The sequence below is a fragment of the Scyliorhinus torazame genome, chromosome 10 (genome assembly GCF_047496885.1).
Source record: "Scyliorhinus torazame isolate Kashiwa2021f chromosome 10, sScyTor2.1, whole genome shotgun sequence".
NCBI lineage: Eukaryota > Metazoa > Chordata > Chondrichthyes > Carcharhiniformes > Scyliorhinidae > Scyliorhinus > Scyliorhinus torazame.
In genome coordinates this window covers 45,428,822-45,448,132 of record NC_092716.1, presented here as the reverse complement: position 1 = coordinate 45,448,132, position 19,311 = coordinate 45,428,822, and the positions used below count along the sequence as shown (strand labels likewise).

At 56.5% G+C, this 19,311-nt stretch overlaps 1 protein-coding gene across 1 annotated transcript in view; it reads right to left on the bottom strand.

The window, feature by feature from the left end:
• Positions 1 to 19,311, bottom strand: part of dpep1 (dipeptidase 1) — a 67,722-nt gene that overhangs the window by 13,181 nt on the left and 35,230 nt on the right. The window contains exon 7 of the mRNA XM_072518059.1: positions 1,850 to 1,934. Coding sequence (XP_072374160.1) covers positions 1,850 to 1,934 — 85 coding nt within the window. The remainder of the gene's footprint in view (positions 1 to 1,849; positions 1,935 to 19,311) is intronic.

Genomic DNA, 19,311 nt, shown 5'->3' with positions numbered 1-19,311 from the left:
TCCCGACGGCGCGGGGTGGCCACAATGGGAAACCCCACTGGCCGGTTGCCGGGATGGAGGATTCTGCTGCCGGTGGGGGCGCTCCGTGCTGGAAAATGGGGCTAAGGGGGTGGAGAATCCTGCCCAAAATATGCTGGGAAAGCTCAGCATGTCTGGCAGCATCTGCGCAGAGAAATTAGGCTCAGATTTTCATCCCTGGGATGGGTTTGCCAAGTCGGGAATTTCAGCAAACCCGACCTTTACAAATGGCTGCCCGCAGGTGGGATTTTCAGTCAGCTGGGATGGGCTGGAACAAGAGTTGGGATGGGCGACCCCAGAACTGAATTCACAGGTTGCAGCTGAGGGCAAAGTTTGCACCTGTGCCCCGACACTGTGTTGAAATAAATAAGAATAATGAATCAAACAACATCCCTCCAGCCCTCACCCCTTATACCCCCAAACACTCTCTATGCTCCATCCATGCCAAACTATACCAACTTAATGCCCCACTACCCAAATCCATTGCCCCCCATTCCCCTATTCCAACTCAAGCCAATCTATGCTGATGTAGTAGTAATGTCACTGGACTAGTAATTCAGAGGCCCAGCTGAATGCTCTCAGGACATGGGCTCAAATCCCACCATGGCAGCTGGCATTTGAATTCAGTTAATAAATCTGGAATATAATCATGACCACAAAACTATCATCAATTGTTGTGAAAGCGTATCTGATTCACTAATGATCTTTAGAGACGGAAATCTGCCATCCTTGCCTGGTCTGCCCTATATGTGACTCTGGACCCACAGCAATGCAGTTGACTCTTAGTTGCCCTCTGAAACGGCCGAGCAAGCCACTCAGTTCAAGGGCAATTAGGGATGTGCAACAAATGCTGGCATTGCCAGTGATGCCCACATCCAATGTCAGAATTTTAAAAAAATGTGTCCCCCCCCCACCCTTTGCCCTTACCCCATTCATGCAACTCAGTTAATATCCTTGGGCAGTTCCTTGACAGTTTTGACACATGCTGGGTAACCTTTACAGGTTTGACACTTCTGGGTAGCAATGGCAGCTAGACAGCTCAACATTTCCTCGACATCTCTTTTGCAGCTTGACAGTTCCAATTAATTTGTGCATAGAAACTGCATAATCATATTTGCTTTTAATAATCCTAAAGAGTGCTTTAACTTTCCTGAGCATGCCTTGCCTTTTCCAAAGGTGTCCCGGAACCTATCCAAACCTTACCTCTCCAAGGGGGTACCCTAGCTATCCATAAGAACTCGCCAAGATTAGATCTCCTCTTCCCCCCCCCCCGCCCCCTCCCGTTCTAATCTGCTCATTCCAGATTCCACACGCCTGTTCTTCCAAAATCCCACTACAGTGGAAGCAGCCGCTGATTTCAATTGCCAGCTGTACCACGAATGTGCTGGCATGAACCCCTGCCCGACTCCTGACCCGCCTCCGCGAAGATGAAAAATGCCAGATATGGGGGTAAGATTTAGAATTTTCAGCCATTTAAATCAGGTCGATAACCTTTCATCAGAACCCCTGGAACATTAACAATTTTTGCTCCTTTGGAAACCAGTATAGACAAGACAGGTTGAATGGCCTCCTTCTCGGCTTTTGCATTTGTGTGATTCTGTGATAGAGGATGGTAGAAGTGCAGAACCTTTCCCACAAAAAGCAATAGATGCCAGCTCAATTCACCATTTTAAATCCGAGATGGATAAACCTTTACTAGCCAAAGGGATAAGGAACCAAGGCGGGTTGGTAGACAAGGGAGGCTGTATGGTTCCTATTTGAACCTTTATTATAATAGCAGAAATTAGTTTTGAAAAGCAATTTTACTTGAGAGCACAATGTAAATACTGACCTGCCACATTTAAAAGATTGGCTGTAGAACTGCAGGTAACATACTGATTGTAGAAATTCACCATGACGATACCTTGCTTCTCACTCTGTAAAATGAATCCATTCATAGAAATGATTCAACAGATTTATGATAATTTCTGAATGTATATATATATTCCTGTCCAAAGTAAAGGTTATATGAAGAATTCATTGTCGCCGAGACAAAAATCTGGGACTTTCTAACCAAATGCAATGATAGAGCATCTTCACCACATGGACTGCAGCAATTAACTAAGGAGCTGGTACACAACCATCTTCTCAATGGTGCCTCGGGATTGGCAATAAATGCTGGTCTTTTGGAGACAGCCAAATCCTGAAAATGAATTTTTATAAAGGCAATAAATGTGTCCTGTGAATATGGATTTAGGATTCCTTGTCAATACAAGGAGTATTGTGTTGTGAGTGGACAGTTTCATCTATTTTGTTTTTCCTCAGTGGAATTCATTTTCTTAAGTTTCAACCTTGGCTCAGTTTGTCCATGTCTCTGAGCCAGTAGGTTGTGGATTCAAGACTTACTCCAGGGACCTGAGCACAAATACTAAGGCTGACACTGCAGAGCTATACTGGAGCTATCATCTTCAGATGAGATGGTAACCTGAGGCCCCGTCTCTATGTAAAAGACCTCACGGCACTATCTTGAGGAAGAACTGGAGAGTTAACCTGGTTTCCTTGCCAAATATTTATTCCTCAATCATCAAATTAAGAAGAGATTATCTGGTCATTATCACATTGATGTTTATGGGATCTTGCCTTGCACAAATTAGCTGTCATGTTTCCTACTTTACAACAGTGACTTCGAAAGTACTTCACGAGCAGTACTGTGTGACTTCCTGAGGTTGTGAAAGGAGCAATATAAATGCAAGTATCCTTTCTTGCAGTCTGGGTCTTTTCACAGCACAAACATTTGGTTGAAGAGATTTCACTAATGTCAGTTTGAAAGTTGAACTGGGAGCTGTGCAAGAGCACGCTGTGACAAGTCTCATTCTGAGTTTCCTATCACCTTTTTAGCGAAGTGCTAGACCGCCACTTTTTAAAAAAAATTCCAATTAAAAGGCAATTAAGTGTGGCCAATCCACCTACCTTGCACATCTTTGGGTTGTGGGGGTGGGTCCCACGCAGACATGGGGAAAATGTGCAAACTCCACACAGAGAGTGATCCAGGGCCGGGATCGAACCCGGGTCCTCGACGATGTGAGGCAGCACTGCTAACAACAACTGTATCAGCGTCCGCCCTCTAAACCGCCACTTGATATCCGCTACATTAGCTTAGGATCAGGACCGTAGCATGTTTGAGATTAAAGCCATCATCCACACCATTACCATTTGGGAATACAACAGTTCAGTATGATCAAACACAATAGCTCTTCATTGAAAAAATAAGAAACATATTTAATATTGCACAAGTACATTCTCTGTTGTACTGTAAGTGTTTTTGCAAACTGTACCTCATTTTCACTCAGCCTAACCTTTGTTGTTAAAGAACATAGGAACAGGGCTAGACCATTCACTTCTTGTTTGGCTGTTCAGTTGAGTTATGGCTGATCTGTACTACAATTCTATGTAACTGAGACCAGTGACCCGTGGAAAACTGTTGGACCTCCCCCAGATAGCTTAACAGCAAAGAGGAGGATGGATTGGGAGGGTGGGTAAGGAGACTGGGCCATTGGGAGGGAAAATCAAGACAGCAGTCAGGACAGGAGTCAAGATGTAGTAGAGAGGGGTGTCAGTGGTGGTACACAGGGGGATCATAGAATTATAGAATTTACAGTGCAGAAGGAGGACATTTGGTCCATCGAATCCGCACTGGCCCTTGAAAAGAGCACCCCACCTCCACCCTATCCCTTTAACCTAGTAACCTCACCTAAGCTTTTATTTTGGACACTAAGGGCAATTTAGCATTGGCCAATCCACCTAACCTGCATATCTTTGGATTGTGGGAGGAAACCAGAGCACCGGGATGAAACCCACGAAGACACAGGGAAGAACGTGCAGACTCCGCACAGCTAGTGACCCAAGCCAGGAATCGAACCTGGGACTCTGGAGCTGTGAAGCAACAGTGCTAACCACTGTGCTACCGTGCCACCCTATAATGGCAGTGTTAATGAGGGGCATCAAGATAATGGTAGAGAAAGGTGTTTGAGGCGGTACTAGTGGGGAGAGGTCATGGCAGTGGTATGGAGAAGGGTTGAGGTAGCAGTAGAGAGAAGCGTTGATGTAGCAATAGAGGGAAGAGTGAGATAACATTCAAAAGGCAGGGCCGAGGTAACTGTAGAAGTCTGTTCAAGGCACGAGAGTGAGGAGAGTTGAGGCAGTGTTGGGTGGGGTCAAAGTAATGATTGTGAGGAGGGGCGAGGCAGCAGTGTTGGGATTCACAGTGGGACGAGAGATGTGTCGAGGTAGCAGTAGTTAGGAAGAGTCATGGTGGGGCAGCGGGGCAGCACGGTGGCACAGTGGTAGCACTGCAGCCTCACAGTGCCGAGGTCCCAGGTTCGATCCTGGCTCTGGGTCACTGTCCGTGTGGAGTGTGCACATTCTCCCCATGTTTCCGTGGCTTTCGCCCCCATAACCCAAAGATGTGCAGGGTAGGTGGATTGAACATGCTAAATTGTCCCTTAATTGGAAAAATGAATTGGGTACTCTAAATCTATTTAAAAAAAGGAAAAAAAAGGAAGAGTCATGCTGGCAATATAGATGGTGTTGTGATGGCTCAAGGCAGTCTTGCTCGAGGCGTCATTGTAAACCAAAGGGGTTTATAAAAGAAGGCAAAAGGCACAGAGAAGCTGCATACATGTGTCAATTCCTCAGCTCCGGGATTCACTCTGCCTGAGCCCCCAGATCTCTGGGCCCCGCGTTGACGGGCTGTTGGACGGACATCGCGGGCTCCCACGTGATTGGCCCCAGACCAGTCACATGGGCCACAATGCCCACCCTTTTAAAGTCTCTTCCCCTTTAAGTCCCTTACAACATGACACATGTAATTATTTACAATATGATATACATAGTGAAAATTCTCAAGAGGGAGAGACAGATTGAGCGCGATTCCCCCAGCCCCGCGCCGGAGAATCGTCGCAACCGCGCCGCGCCACCCCGACGCCGGCGCGCGATTCTCCAAGGTGCGGAGAATCGGTGCCATTTGCGCTGGCTCATTTGGCATGGCGCTGGTTGCGGGCCACTGTCCACGGCCGGGCCGCCGATTCTCCAGCCCGGATGGGCCGCGTGGCCGTGCGGAAACGGCAGAGTCCCGCCAGTGCCGTTCACCCCTGCTCGCAGCCGGCGGGAACACTGCGCCAAGGGACGGGGGGGCGGCCTGTGGGGCAGGGAAAAGCGCTTCTTCACCGGGGGGTGGGGGGCCTCTGATGGGGTCTGACCCGCGATCGGGGCCTACCGATCGGCGGGCTGGCCTCTCCCCGCCCCCCCCCCCCCCCCCGGGCCGACTTTGTTGCGGGGCCGGCCCCTGAACCCCCACGCCATGTTGCGTCGGGGCCGGCACGCTGAAGAAGTCCCCCGCGCATGCGCGGGTTGGGGCTGCGCCCAGTTGGAGCCGTGAAGAGAAGCTGGAGCCGGGTGAACCGCTCCAGCGCCGTGCTTGCCTCTGTGGGGGTCAGAATCGGTAGTCCCAGCGCCCGTTTCGCGCCGTCGTGAAACGCGACGGCGTTCACGACGACGCGAACACTTAGTCTCCATTTCGGAGAATCGCGCCCATAGTCTCTAATGGGTATTGTGACCTATTTCTGGGACACCTCGTACAACACTAATTGGAGGTAGGTGTGGCTGAGGTCTAATTTTGAGTAGGTAAGGTCTCCCGTCAGCTTGGCATAGGGGTCTTCAATCCTGGAGATTGGGTACCTGTGGTAAACCATTGTTGCACCTCTATTAGGTGATGTATGGTAGGACCTGTACTATAGGTTCGCTGGTAGTCCCTGCCTGCTGGCTCTGCCCAGTAGGTGGAGTATAAATATGTGTGTCCTCCATGCTGCAGCCATTTCGCCAGCTGCTGTGGGAGGCCACACATCTGAGAGCAATAAAGCCTCAGTTGTATCCAACTCAAGTCTTTGTGCAATTGATCGTGCATCAATTTATTGCTCTAAGATTTTCAAAAGTTGGATCTCCGTATCAAACCGGATCGCCTGCAGCTGGATCCGCATTCAAGCGATGCCAAAAAGGACTTTCAACACTGACTAGCTTGTTTTGAGGCGCACATAAAATCGGCGCCCAACCCTGTCTCGGAGGATCAGAAGATACAGATCCTGTACTCAAGGTTGAGCTCCAGCGTCTTTCCACTAATCCAGGACGCGCCGAACTACACCGAAGCCATGACTCTTCTCAAAAGAGAATTACGCTCAGAAGACGAACACGTTCTTCGCCAGGCATGTACTCGCCACTCGCTCTCAACTCCCTGGTGAGTCCATAGAAGACTTCTGGCGGGCCCTAATCCCACTCGTCCGGGACTGTGACTGTCAGGCTGTTACGGCCACTGAACATTCAAACCTCCTTATGCGGGACGCGTTTGTTACAGGGATTGGGTCGGATCTCAAATGCCAGCGACAGTTAGAAGGGGCCACGCTCGACCTAGCAGAGACAAAGAAACTAGCGCTCTCTATGATGGTCACCTCGCGCAACGTTCAGGCCTACACACCCAGCCACGCGGCCCAGCCCTCCTACGCATCGTGGACCCCACAGATGGCTGCCCCAGCGGGGGCCTTACCCAGCCAATACACCTGCGCCATGCGCCAGCCAGCGAACCCTGTGGGACCCCGATGTTACTTTTGCGGCCAGCAGAAACACTCCCGCCAACGCTGCCTGGCCCGCGCTGCCCTTTGTAAGGCTTGCGGCAAGAACTGGGCACTTCGCCGCGTTGTGCCAGGCCCGTGCAGTCGCCGCTATCGCCCCAACCCCCCTCGTTTACGGACAATGGGCGCCACCATCTTCACCTCCCCGGACCACGCGTGGCCAGTGGGCGCCGCCATTGTCTCCCCCTCAGACCACGCTCGGTCAGTGGGCGCCGCCATCTTCTCCCCCTCAGACCAAGCGCGGCCAGTGGGCGCCATCTTCCCCTCCGAACAACACGTGCGGCCCATGGGCGCCGCCATCTTGTTCAACCTCAGCCACGTGCGGCCCATGGGCGCCGCCATTTTGTCCTCCTCAAGATCTTCAAGCGCCGCCATCTTGTCTCCCCCACGGCACATGGGCACCGTTCTAGTGCCCCTCCCCCGGGCTCCACATCATCCAACACCAGCGACGACCAACCACGCCTCGCCTCAGTGTCCATCGGCCAGTCTTGTCCGCACAACCTAGCCACCACATCGACCAGCGTTAAAATCAACGGACACGTAACCTCTTACCTGCTGGACTCCGGGAGTGCCAAAAGCTTCATCCACCCGGATACGGTAAGGCGCTGCTCCCTCGCGGTACACCCCGCCAACCAAAGAACATCCCTGGCCTCCGGATCCCATTCCGTGGCGATCCGGGGGTACTGTACAGTCACACTCATGGTCCAGGGCGTAGAATTTAGCGGCTTCCGCCTCTACGTCCTCACTAACCTCTGCGCTGCCCTACTACTCGGTCTGGACTTCCAGTGCAACCTCCAGAGCCTAACCCTGAAATTCGGCGGGCCCCTTCCACCCCTCACTGTGTGCGGCCTCGCGACCCTAAAGGTCGATCCGCCTTCCCTCTTCGCAAATCTAACCTCGGATTGCAAACCCATCGCGACCAGGAGCAAACGGTACAGCACCCAGGACAGGACCTTCATCAGGTCCGAGGTCCAGCGGCTGCTGCGGGAAGGCATCATCGAGGCCAGCATCAGCCCCTGGAGAGCCCAAGTGGTAGTGGTTAAAACTGGGGAGAAACACAGAATGGTCGTGGACTACAGCCAGACCATCAATCGGTACACGCAGCTCGACGCGTACCCCCTCCCACGCATATCTGATATGGTCAATCAGATTGCACAGTACCGGGTCTTCCCAACGGTAGACCTCAAATCCGCCTATCACCAGCTCCCCATTCGTAAATCGGACCGTCCATACACTACCTTCGAGGCAGACGGTCGCCTCTATCACTTCCTCAGGGTTCCCTTCGGCATCACCAACGGGGTCTCAGTCTTCCAAAGGGAGATGGACCGAATCATCGACCGGTACGGTTTGCAGGCCACCGTTCCATACCTAGACAACGTCACCATCTGCGGCCACGATCAGCAGGACCACGACGCCAACCTTGCCAAATTTCTCCGCACCGCCACTCTCCTAAACCTCACCTACAACAAGGAGATGTGCGTGTTTAGCACGACCCGCCCTAGCCGCCACCCTCAATCAGGCAGGCAGACCCATGGCATTCGTTTCCCACCCCCTTCATGCCTCAGAAATTCGGCACTCATCCGTCGAAAAAGAGGCCCAAGCTATCGTTGAAGCTGTGTGGCATTGGAGGCATTACCTGGCCGGCAGGAGATTCACTCTCCTCACTGACCAACGGTCGGTAGCCTTCATGTTCAATAACACATAGCGGGGCAAGATCAAGAATGATAAGATCTTGAGGTGGAGGATCGAGCTCTCCACCTACAATTACGAGACTTTGTATCGCCCCGGTAAGCTCAACGAGCCCCCAGATGCCCTATCCCGAGATACATGTGCCAGCGCACAAGTAGACCGACTCCAGACCCTGCACGACAGCCTTTGTCACCCGGGAGTCCCACTGTTGTACCATTTCATAAAGGCCCGCAATCTGCCCTACTCCGTCAAGGAAAAACGGACAATCACCAGGGACTGCCAGGTCTGTGCGGAGTGCAAGCTGCACTTCTACCGGCCGGACTGTGCGCGCCTGGTGAAGGCCTCCCACCCCTTTGAGCGCCTCAGCGTGGATTTCAAAGGGCCCCTCCCCTCCACCGACCATAACATATTTTCTCAGTGTGGTCGATGAGTACTCCAGATTCCCTTTCACCATCCCATGTCCCGATATGACATCTGCCACCGTCATCAAAGCCCTCAACACAATATTCGCTGTTCAGTTTCCCCGCCTATATCCACAGTGACAGGGAATCCTCCTTCATGGGTGATGAGCTGCGTCAGTTCCTGCTCAGCAGGGGTATCGCCTCCAGCAGAACGACAAGCTACAACCCCCGAGGAAACGGACAGGTAGAGAGGGAGAACGGGACGGTATAGAGAGCCGTCCAACTGGCCCTACGGTCCAGGAACCTCCCGGCCTCCCGCTGGCAGCAGATCCTCCCTGATGCACTACACTCCATTCGGTCACTGCTGTGCACCGCCACTAACAACACACCCCATGAACGCCTTTTGCATTCCCCAGGAAATCCACATCCGGGTTGTCGCTCCCGACTTGGCTCGCAGCTCCAGGACCCGTCCTGCTCCGTAGGCACGTCCGACTCCACAAGGCGGACCCGTTGGTGGAAAGGGTGCAATTGCTGCATGCAAACCCCGAGTATGCCTATGCGGCATACCCCGACAGCCGCCAGGATACCGTCTCCCTCAGGGACCTTGCACCAGCAGGTTCCACACACACGCACACCCCCGGCCCGGCACCACCCTCCCCTCCCCCGTCGCTCCCAGCAGCTACCCCCCCGGGACCATCCATCCTCCCCCTGCCCACCCCGACAATGAAGCAGTTTTTGGCACGCTCCCGGAGGCTACGGACATCAGACCAGCATCGGCATCGCCGCCACCACTACGTCGCTCCCAGTGGCACATCAAGGCCCCGGACCGGTTAAACCTCTAACTGGTCCACTGGCCTTCAATAGACATTTTTTTCTCTCTATCAAATATTGTAAATGTAAATGTAAAAAGAAAACCATTTGTTGTATATAGTTCTCCACCACCCCCGCCGGACTCAATTTTAACAGGGGGTGAATGTGGTAAACCACTGTTGCACCTCTATTAGGTGATGTATGGTAGGCCCTGTACTGCAGGTACGTTGCTAGTCCCTGCCTGCTGGCTCCGCCCAGTAGGCGGAGTATAAATATGTGTGTCCTCCATGCTGCAGCCATTTCGCCAGCTGCTGTGGGAGGTCACACATCTTAGAGCAATAAAGCCTCAGTTGTACCCAATTCAAATCTTTGTGCAATTGATCATGCATCAGTACCTATCCACCTATGTAGCTTGACTGATAGTTAACTTGTAAAGCCTGCAGATCCTTCCAGACCTGTGCGGCTCGAGGGTAGGGACGATGGTGGCTGCCCACTCCGAGAACTGGACTGGTCCGATCATGCCCAGCTCTTCTAGAAGCTTCAGCTCTGCCTGGCTCTAAAAATCTTAGGTGTCAAATCTGGATTTACATACAGTTTGGTCTTCACGCACTCACAGTGGGAAACGTCCTTCTCTCTTTGTAGGATATCTTACAGGACACCATCAGAAATTTAAAAAGTCTCCAGCCAGTTACGTTTGCTCTAACCAGTCTCCTCCCATGAGTCTGTGCCCTTCGATGACAGCTAAGGGCAGACTGGCCTCTTGCCCCTTATAAACCACTGGTGTTTCGGTACTTCCATTGATTTTAAAGGTCTTCTCCCGTACAAGCCGCTAGCTTGGCCTCAGTGCCCTCAAACCTGGACCTGGGTTCCTGCACAGAAATAATTGATGGTCTGTTCACTGTCACCGAAGCCCCTGTATCACACCCATTTTTAAATGCTTGCCATTCACATGCACGATGATTTCAATTCCATCGTTCTTGTTCACCTGGACAACATTCAGACGGTGCATTACGTGCTCATCCTCAAAGTTTCCCCCCACTTGGCAAAATGGCTGTGTGGACTGCTGTCGCAGCTGTTTAATTTTTTTTTTGCATTTCCGCACCCTGCCCGGCAATGTGCTTGAATATGGCTTCTGCGATTACATCGGAAGCCCACAAACTCACGGCAGTTGACGTCTCTTGGGGATGGTCCCCTCCACAATGATAGCAGTCCACATCAACTTTGGGTTGACGACCCAATCTGTTCCCTGTTCTTTGACTTTGGTCTGGTCCTGAGGACCGTATCTGGTTCTCTGCTTTGCCTGTTGATCCTGTTGCATGCCTCACGGCTATACCGCCCATACTAACTTTACTTACAAATCAGCCACACTTTGGAGTTCGCTGGCACCTTTCTCAGCGCACTCTGTCACCTGAGCTATCTCAATCACCTTCTCCAGCATGATTGTTGTCTCAACCAGGAGCTTCTTTTGAATAGTGAGTTTCTAGATCCCACAAACGAAGCGGTCGTGAAGCATGTTGCTAAGCGCAGTTGCAAGCCCTCCAAGCCCGTGCCGACCATGCTGCCCGACTAAACTACAATCTTCTACACTTCCTGGGTCCGTATCCCTCTATTCCCATCCTATTCATGTATTTGTCAAGATGCCCCTTAAATGTCACTACCGTCCCTGATTCCACCACCTCCTCCGGTAGCGAGTTCCAGGCACCCACTACCCTCTGCGTAAAAAACTTGCCTCGTACATCTACTCTAAACCTTGCCCCTCTCACCTTAAACCTATGCCCCCTAGTAATTGACCCCTCTACCCCGGGGAAAAGCCTCTGACTATCCACTCTGTCTATGCCCCTCATAATTTTGTAGACCTCTATCAGGTCGCCCCTCAACCTCCTTCGTTCCAGTGAGAACAAACCGAGTTTATTCAACCGCTCCTCATAGCTAATGCCCTCCATACCAGGCAACATTCTGGTAAATCTCTTCTGCACCCTCTCTAAAGCCTCCACATCCTTCTGGTGGTGTGGCGACCAGAATTGAACACTATACTCCAAGTGTGGCCTAACTAAGGTTCTATACAGCTGCAACATGACTTGCCAATTCTTATACTCAATGCCCTGGCCAATGAAGGCAAGCATGCTGTATGCCTTCTTGACTACCTTCTCCACCTGTGTTGCCCCTTTCAGTGACCTGTGGACCTGTACTCCTAGATCTCTTTGACTTTAAATACACTTGAGGGTTCTACCATTCACTGTATATTCCCTACCTGCATTAGACCTTCCAAAATGTATTACCTCACATTTGTCCGGATTAAACTCCATCTGCCATCTCTCCGCCCAAGCCTCCAAACAATCTAAATCCTGTGGTATCCTCTGACAGTCCTCATCGTTATCCGCAATTCCTCCAACCTTTGTATCATCTGCAAACTTACTAATCAGACCAGTTACATTTTCCTCCAAATCATTTATATATACTACAAACAGCAAAGGTCCCAGCACTGATCCCAGTGGAACACCACTGGTCACAGCCCTCCAATTAGAAAAGCATCCTTCCATGACCACTGAATTGATTTTATGATGCTGGAGGATGATTGAGGGCCTGGGGTTAAAGTTCCTTAACCAGCTTTACTAGCTGGTCCAGGATCTTGGAGTCAGGTGCCTCAGCGGAGGTCAGATTTCTTATTAAGTTGTAGGTATGAGGCCCACAAATGGTCAGAGGTATCACCTTCTGCTTATCTTCACCTGTGATCTCATTTGTGGTGAAGACATAACAGAGTTGTTCTATGCATTGACACCAATTCTCAGCCCCCTGCCAAAAGGTTCCAGTTTAACTATGATAGGCATTTTAATTCACTTTTACTGTCAAATGGATGACTCCCGACTCTTCTTAGAGTTTTTTCCCAGACTTTACCCTTCTCGGGTGCCTCTTCCTCCCCCTTAATTTACCCAGTACTACTGGCCGTGATTGAACAAAGAACAAACAAAGAAATGTACAGCACAGGAACAGGCCCTTCGGCCCTCCAAGCCCGTGCCAACCATGCTGCCCGACTAAACTACAATCTTCTACACACCTTTTACCTCATCGCCAATGTGGTGGCTCGAGACAGGTATGCTGGAGGCTTCCAGTGTAAATAAAGGGGATTATTGTAGAAGACAAAGGCTACTATGATACATGCACAGAGCAACTATACACAGGTTTTGACTCCCCAGCTCTTGGTTTCATTCTGCCCGAGCCCCAAGCACCCCGGGTCCGCGCTGATGTGCTATTGGTCAGGGTTCACGCAGTCCCACGTGACTGGCCTAGACCAGTCACATGGGCCACCATGCACACCCCCCCTAAAGAGGCCGCGTTACCACAGCGGGGTCATGTACTGTAGGCAGGGGATCAAGACAGCAGTAGAGGTGGGTGACCAAGGTGATGCTGGAGTGGAGGTGTTGGGATGAGGAGTGGTCAGCAGCAACATGTGGGTTCGCTGTGAGGTTGGAATGAACGCTGCTGCTCTTCCTGACTTCCCGTTGACATTGAGGTGAGAATACCTGAAAAACTTAGCTTTGTAGTCGCTGCTTGCAGGAGTACCTTGAAGAAGCCAGTTAGGCAGTGTGTATACCTGAAATTCCTGAATGCAGCCTGTCCAGTGATAGAACCCACTCCAGCTTAAAATCCACCTCATGGTTCTCATGTCTTCTTCGATTAACCTCTTACAAATAGTCTATTGAAAGATCTTGGGCGTCATTCTCCGCCCCCCCAGAGGGTCGGAGAATGGCCGTTGGCCGCCGTGAATCCCGCCCCGCCCCCGCCGAAGTCTCCGCAGGGAGAAAAGTCGGCGGGGCGTTAATGGCGCCGCTGCCGCGGAGAATGTCACGGGTCTGCGCAAGGCAGCTGATTTTCGGCCTGCCGATATTCTCCCTTCCGGATGGGCCGAAGTCCCGTCGACGTGATGACCGTTCACGTCGACGTGAATCAAACCTTCTTTTCATCGGCGTGACCCGGTGCTCCAGGCTCATGCCGACCAGCGTGGAGGTGAGTGACGGCCTGGGGGGTTGGCTCTGGGCAGGCAATGGCGTGGCCGCAGTCTGATTGCGTGAGGAGAGGTGTGTCTCGGGTTGTGTGTGTGTGTGTGCGGCGGGGAGGGGGGGTGGTTAGAGTAGGCTGGGCTCCGGGGGAGTGCCGGGAGGGGGTCCGTGCCGGGGTGGAGGTTGGGGGGGGGGGGGGTCCGTGCCGGGGTGGAGGTTGGGGGGGGGTCCGTGCTGGGGTGGAGTTTGGGGGGGGGGTCCGTGCTGGGGTGGAGGTTGGGGGGGGTCCATGCCGTGCCGGGGTGGAGGTTGGGGGGGGGGGGTCCGTGCTGGGGTGGAGGTTGGGGGGGGGGTCCGTGCCGTGCCGGGGTGGAGGTTGGGGGGGGTCCGTGCTGGGTTGGGGGGGGGTCCGTGCCGTGCCGGGGTGGAGGTTGGGGGGGGGTCCGTGCTGGGTTGGGGGGGGTCCGTGCCGTGCCGGGGTGGTGGTTGGTGGGGGGGTCCGTGCTGGGGTGGAGGTTGGGGGGGGGTCCGTGCTGGGGTGGAGGTTGGGGGGGTCCGTGCCGTGCCGGGGTGGAGGTTGGGGGGGGTCCGTGCTGGGGTGGTGGTTGGGGGGGGGACCCTGCCGGGGTGGAGGTTGGGGGGGGTCCGTGCCGTGCCGGGGTGGAGGTTGGGGGGGGGGTCCGTGCTGGGGTGGAGGTTGGGGGGGGTCCGTGCCGTGCCGGGGTGGAGGTTAGGGGGGGGGTCCGTGCTGGGGTGGAGGGTGGGGGGGGGGTCCGTGCCGTGCCGGGGTGGAGGTTGGGGGGGGTCCGTGCTGGGGTGGAGGTTGGGTGGGGGTCCGTGCTGGGGTGGAGGTTGGGGGGGGTCCGTGCTGGGGTGGAGGTTGGGGGGTCCGTGCCGGGGTGGAGGTTGGGGGGGGTCCGTGCTGGGGTGGAGGTTGGGGGGGGGTCCGTGCTGGGGTGGAGATTGGGAGGGGGTCCGTGCTGGGGTGGAGGTTGGGGGGGTCCATGCCGTGCCGGGCTGGAGGTTGGGGGTTGGGGGGGTCCGTGCTGGGGTGGAGGTTGGGGGGGTGGTCCGTGCTGGGGTGGAGGTTGGGGGGGGTCCGTGCTGGGGTGGAGGTTGGGGGGGTTCCGTGCCGGTGTGGAGGTTGGGGGGGGGTCCGTGCTGGGGTGGAGGTTGGGGGGGTCCGTGCTGGGGTGGAGGTTGGGGGGGTGTCCGTGCTGGGGTGCAGGTTGGGGGGGGGTCCGTGCTGGGGTGGAGGTTGGGGGGGTGTCCGTGCTGGGGTGGATGTTGGGGGGGGGTCCGAACCGTGCCGGGGTGGAGGTTGGGGTTTGGGGGGGGGTCCGTGCTGGGGTGGAGGTTGGGGGGGGGGGTCCGTGCCGGGGTGGAGGTTGGAGGTTGGGGGGGGGTCCGTGCTGGGGTGGAGGTAGGGGGGGGTCCGTGCTGGGGTGGAGATTGGGGGGGGGTCCGTGCTGGGGTGGAGGTTGGGGGGGTCCATGCCGTGCCGGGCTGGAGGTTGGGGGTTGGGGGGGGTCCGTGCTGGGGTGGAGGTTGGGGGGGTGGTCCGTGCTGGGGTGGAGGTTGGGGGGGGTCCGTGCTGGGGTGGAGGTTGGGGGGGTTCCGTGCCGGTGTGGAGGTTGGGGGGGGGGTCCGTGCTGGGGTGGAGGTTGGGGGGGTCCGTGCTGGGGTGGAGGTTGGGGGGGTGTCCGTGCTGGGGTGGAGGTTGGGGGGGTCCGTGCTGGGGTGGAGGTTGGGGGGGTGTCCGTGCTGGGGTGGAGGTTGGGGGGGGTCCGAACCGTGCCGGGGTGGAGGTTGGGGTTGGGGGGGGTCCGTGCTGGGGTGGAGGTTGGGGGGGGGGGGGTCCGTGCTGGGGTGGAGGTTGGGGGGGGTCCGTGCCGTGCCGGGGTGGAGGTTGGAGGTTGGGGGGGGGTCCGTGCTGGGGTGGAGGTTGGGGGGGGGTCCGTGCTGGGTTGGAGGTTTGGGGGGGGGGGTCCGTGCTGGGGTGGAGGTTGGGGGGGGTCCGTGCCGGGGTGGAGGTTGGGGGGGGGGGGCCCGTGCTGGGGTGGAGGTTGGGGGGGGGGGGGGGGTCCGTGCCGAGGAGGGGGATGGGAGGGCAAGTGAGTTGGTCCACCTGGCCAGGTGCCAGCCTCCAACAGTTGGACCCATGCGGTCCATGCCACCTGGCTGGGGGGAGGAGGGGATATGGGCAATGATGACATGTCGTCGTTCCCCTCCCCCCCACCAGGCCGTCATGTTTTCAGACCATCCAGCGATGTTGGCCGTCGTGGTGGCAGCCGCTCATGTCTATGTTGCCCTGGATGAGGAGGAGGAGGAGGAGGAGGAGCGTGCCAGAGAGGCGGCGCAGGCTGCCGCAGAGGGGCAGGCGGCAGCCGCCCAGGCTGGAGGGACACCTGACCGACAGGACGAGGAGGGGGAGGAGGACGTCGCGGCCCCACGGCAACGGAGGCACCCGAGGGCGCCCCGTGTGTACCGGCCCCGGCAGTCATACCAGGACCTCACGGACCGGGAATGCAGGAGGAGACTCCGGATGAGCCGGGAAACCGTGGCACACATCTGCCACCTGCTGGCACACCTGTCACCGCGTGGCACTGGCGGGGGACACCCTCTCCCCGTGTCCGTCAAGGTTACGGTGGCCCTGAACTTTTATGCAACGGGGTCATTCCAGGCACCGAGTGGGGACCTGTCCGGCATATCGCAGACATCGGTGCATCGGTGCATCCGTGCAGTGACAGATGCCCTATATGCCATGGCCCACCGCTACATCCGCTTCCCCGTGGACCGGGCCAGCCAAGATGCCCGGGCCGTGGGCTTCTCTGCCGTTGCCGGGTTCCCCATGGTCCAGGGCGCGATCGATGGGATGCACGTCGCCGTGCGGCCACCTGCAGATAACAGGGCCGTGTTCACTAATAGGAAGGGGACCTATTCGATGAACGTACAGGTGGTCTGCGACCACCGCATGATGATCCTGCACGTCTGCGCCCGTCACCCAGGCAGTGTACACGACTCATTCGTGTTGTCGCGGTCATCCATCCCCGGCATGTACGAGGGACGCCATCCCCTGCTGAGGGGCTGTTTGCTGGGCGACAGGGGCTACCCATTGCGATCGTGGCTGATGACGCCTATACGGAGGCCACGCAATGAGGCGGAGAACCGCTACAATGATGCCCATGTAGCGACAAGGGGAGTGATCGAGAGATGCTTTGGCGTGCTGAAGATGCGTTTCAGGTGCCTGGACCTCTCTGGGGGCGCCCTCCAGTATCGGTCAGATAGGGTCGGCCGCATCATTGTGGTGTGCTGCGTCCTGCACAACATAGCCCAGCAGAGGGGCGATGTGCCGCAGGCAGAGGAGGGCGGAGTGGAGGAGCAGCAGGAAGAGGCGCAGTCCTCCCCAGATGAGGGGAATGGGGGCAATGGTCAGGGCAGACGGGGTAGACACAGGCGGGTGGCTGTCCACCGTTACCGGCTGGCCCAGCGGGCACGGGACAGACTGATAGACGCCCGCTTCACTGACTAGATGGGCGTGGGAATCGGGTAGTATGGCCACAGACCGCACACCATGGCAACAGCCGACCACCCACACCCCCCCACCCATTCACCCACCCAGCACCCTCACCCCCCTCCCCAACCCCACCCACCCCACCCGCATGCACCCCCCCCCCCCCCCATTGCCGATCCACCTGCGGCACAACGGGCTGGGCTCACACAGTTGCGGGTGGACGCGTGTCTATCGCAGGCCATGGAGGATGATGACAACCCGCCCTGCGATGAGCTCCTGGCTCTACATCGTTGGACTATGTCTGACCCATGGCCACAGTACCACCATCCACCCGGACCATCCCTGCATGCGGCTGTGACACTGCAGCGCACGGTCCCGTCCTCTGCCCGGGGGATGTTGATGGCGGCCCAGGGGGAAGGGGGCAGACTCACCTGGGGCTGAGGTAAGACCACCCCTCACACACACTTGCGCTCAACGTACATGACACCCCCGCACACTTTGGACAGAGCACAAAGGCAGCTTCTGTAGGTGTAACATTGACTTTAATAACCAAAGGAGTTCATGCACGTGCCCTAGCCCCTAAAACTCATCTGTACCCTGCACCCGTGCCAACTTACTCAGTGTCTAATTGTTTGGCCTTACGGGCCCTTTGACTACGTCTACGTGGTTCCCCAGACGGTACAGCAGAACTGGAGGTGGACTCCTATGATTCCTGCCCTCTGACACTGGATCCCTTTGGCGGCCGTTTCCTGGGGCGTCCTGGCCTAGATGGGCCAGGCTGCGGCCCGGGCGACTGGGATGGCGAGCTGCCAGCCTGTCCTGCCCGTCGCCCACCCGATGCACCTGGGACGGAAGGGGGGGAGTCCGAGGTGTCGCGGTGTTCCGGGACCTCCCCTACAGAGGGAGCCGGGACGGACCACACCACCTCCTCCTCCCTCGGGGTGCCCGATGGCCCCCAGGCCTCTACATGGGTGGGGGATGCGAACGGACTGGCCATCCAACACCCCCCCCCCCGACATCTGGCGCTGCCAGTCCTGGAGGCCCGTGCTGGTATCGACGGGGGTCTGCAGGTTTGCAGCCATGGAGCCCAGGGTGTTGGCAAACCCTGTCTGTGACAGTGCGACGCCGGCTCGCACATGGCCACTGGCGCCGATGCCCTCAGCGATGGCCTGCAGAGACTGGGCCATGGCCTGCTGAGACTGGGCCATGGCCTGCAGAGACTGGGCTCTGGCGTTGAGCGCCTCTGCCATCTGGCGCTGGCACTGGCTCATGGCCTCCTGTGAGAGGGCAGCCATTTCCTGGACCACAGACGCCGCCTGCACGGAAGGCCCCAGACTTCGCAAACCGTTCCCCATGTCTGACACCGTCGCACCCATTGCCTCCACCGCGGACGCCACCCGTGCGGTGTCAGCCTGGGTGGCACGCATGACCGGCACCACTCCCAGCTCCTGGACGCGGATGGACTCCGCCACCTGCGACCGCAGCCGCCGCAAGCCGCCCGTCACCCTCTTCGCTCGTCTCCGGGTCGGTGGTTGCATCGGATCTATGTGTGGGTGTTGTAACTGCAGGAACCCGGGATCCATCTGGGCGACAGATGTTCGCTTGGGCTGGGCTGCCCTCCGACCACCCGGTCCCTCTGCTGCTCCTACCTCCACCTGCTGTACCGGGACGGCTGTGTTGTGCGCACCAGTGAGTGTACCAGACGCCTCATCACTAAAGTGCCCAACCGAGGTGAGTGTTTCTGCGATGGTGGAGGGTGTTGGTGACAGCAGTGGCGTTGTGTCGTGCTCTTCGTCCCACTCTGAGTCCATGGCACTTTGGGGTGGGGGTTCGTCTCCACCCATCCACTCTGACTCACTGTCCGGTATTTCGTCTTCCTGGGTAGTGCTGTCCCGGGTAGGGGTGTCCTGGGTAGTGCTGTCCTGGGTAGTGCTGTCCCGGGTAGGGGTGTCCTGGGTAGTGGTGTCCTGGGTAGTGGTGTCCTGGGTAGTGGTGTCCTGGGTAGTGGTGTCCTGGCTCGGATGTGACGGGGGCCTGTGGCTGCCCCCCTCATCGCTGGGTGGTCGCTCCCGCACGTGACGGGGGTGTCGTCTCCCTGTTGCTCCAGGTCTCTCCGTCTCCCGTGGTGTGCGAGGGGCATCCTGCGGGCGTCGCATGCTGGAGGGTCCGGGTCTCTCCGTCTCCTGTGGTCTCCGAGGGGCATCCTGCGGGCGTCGCATGCT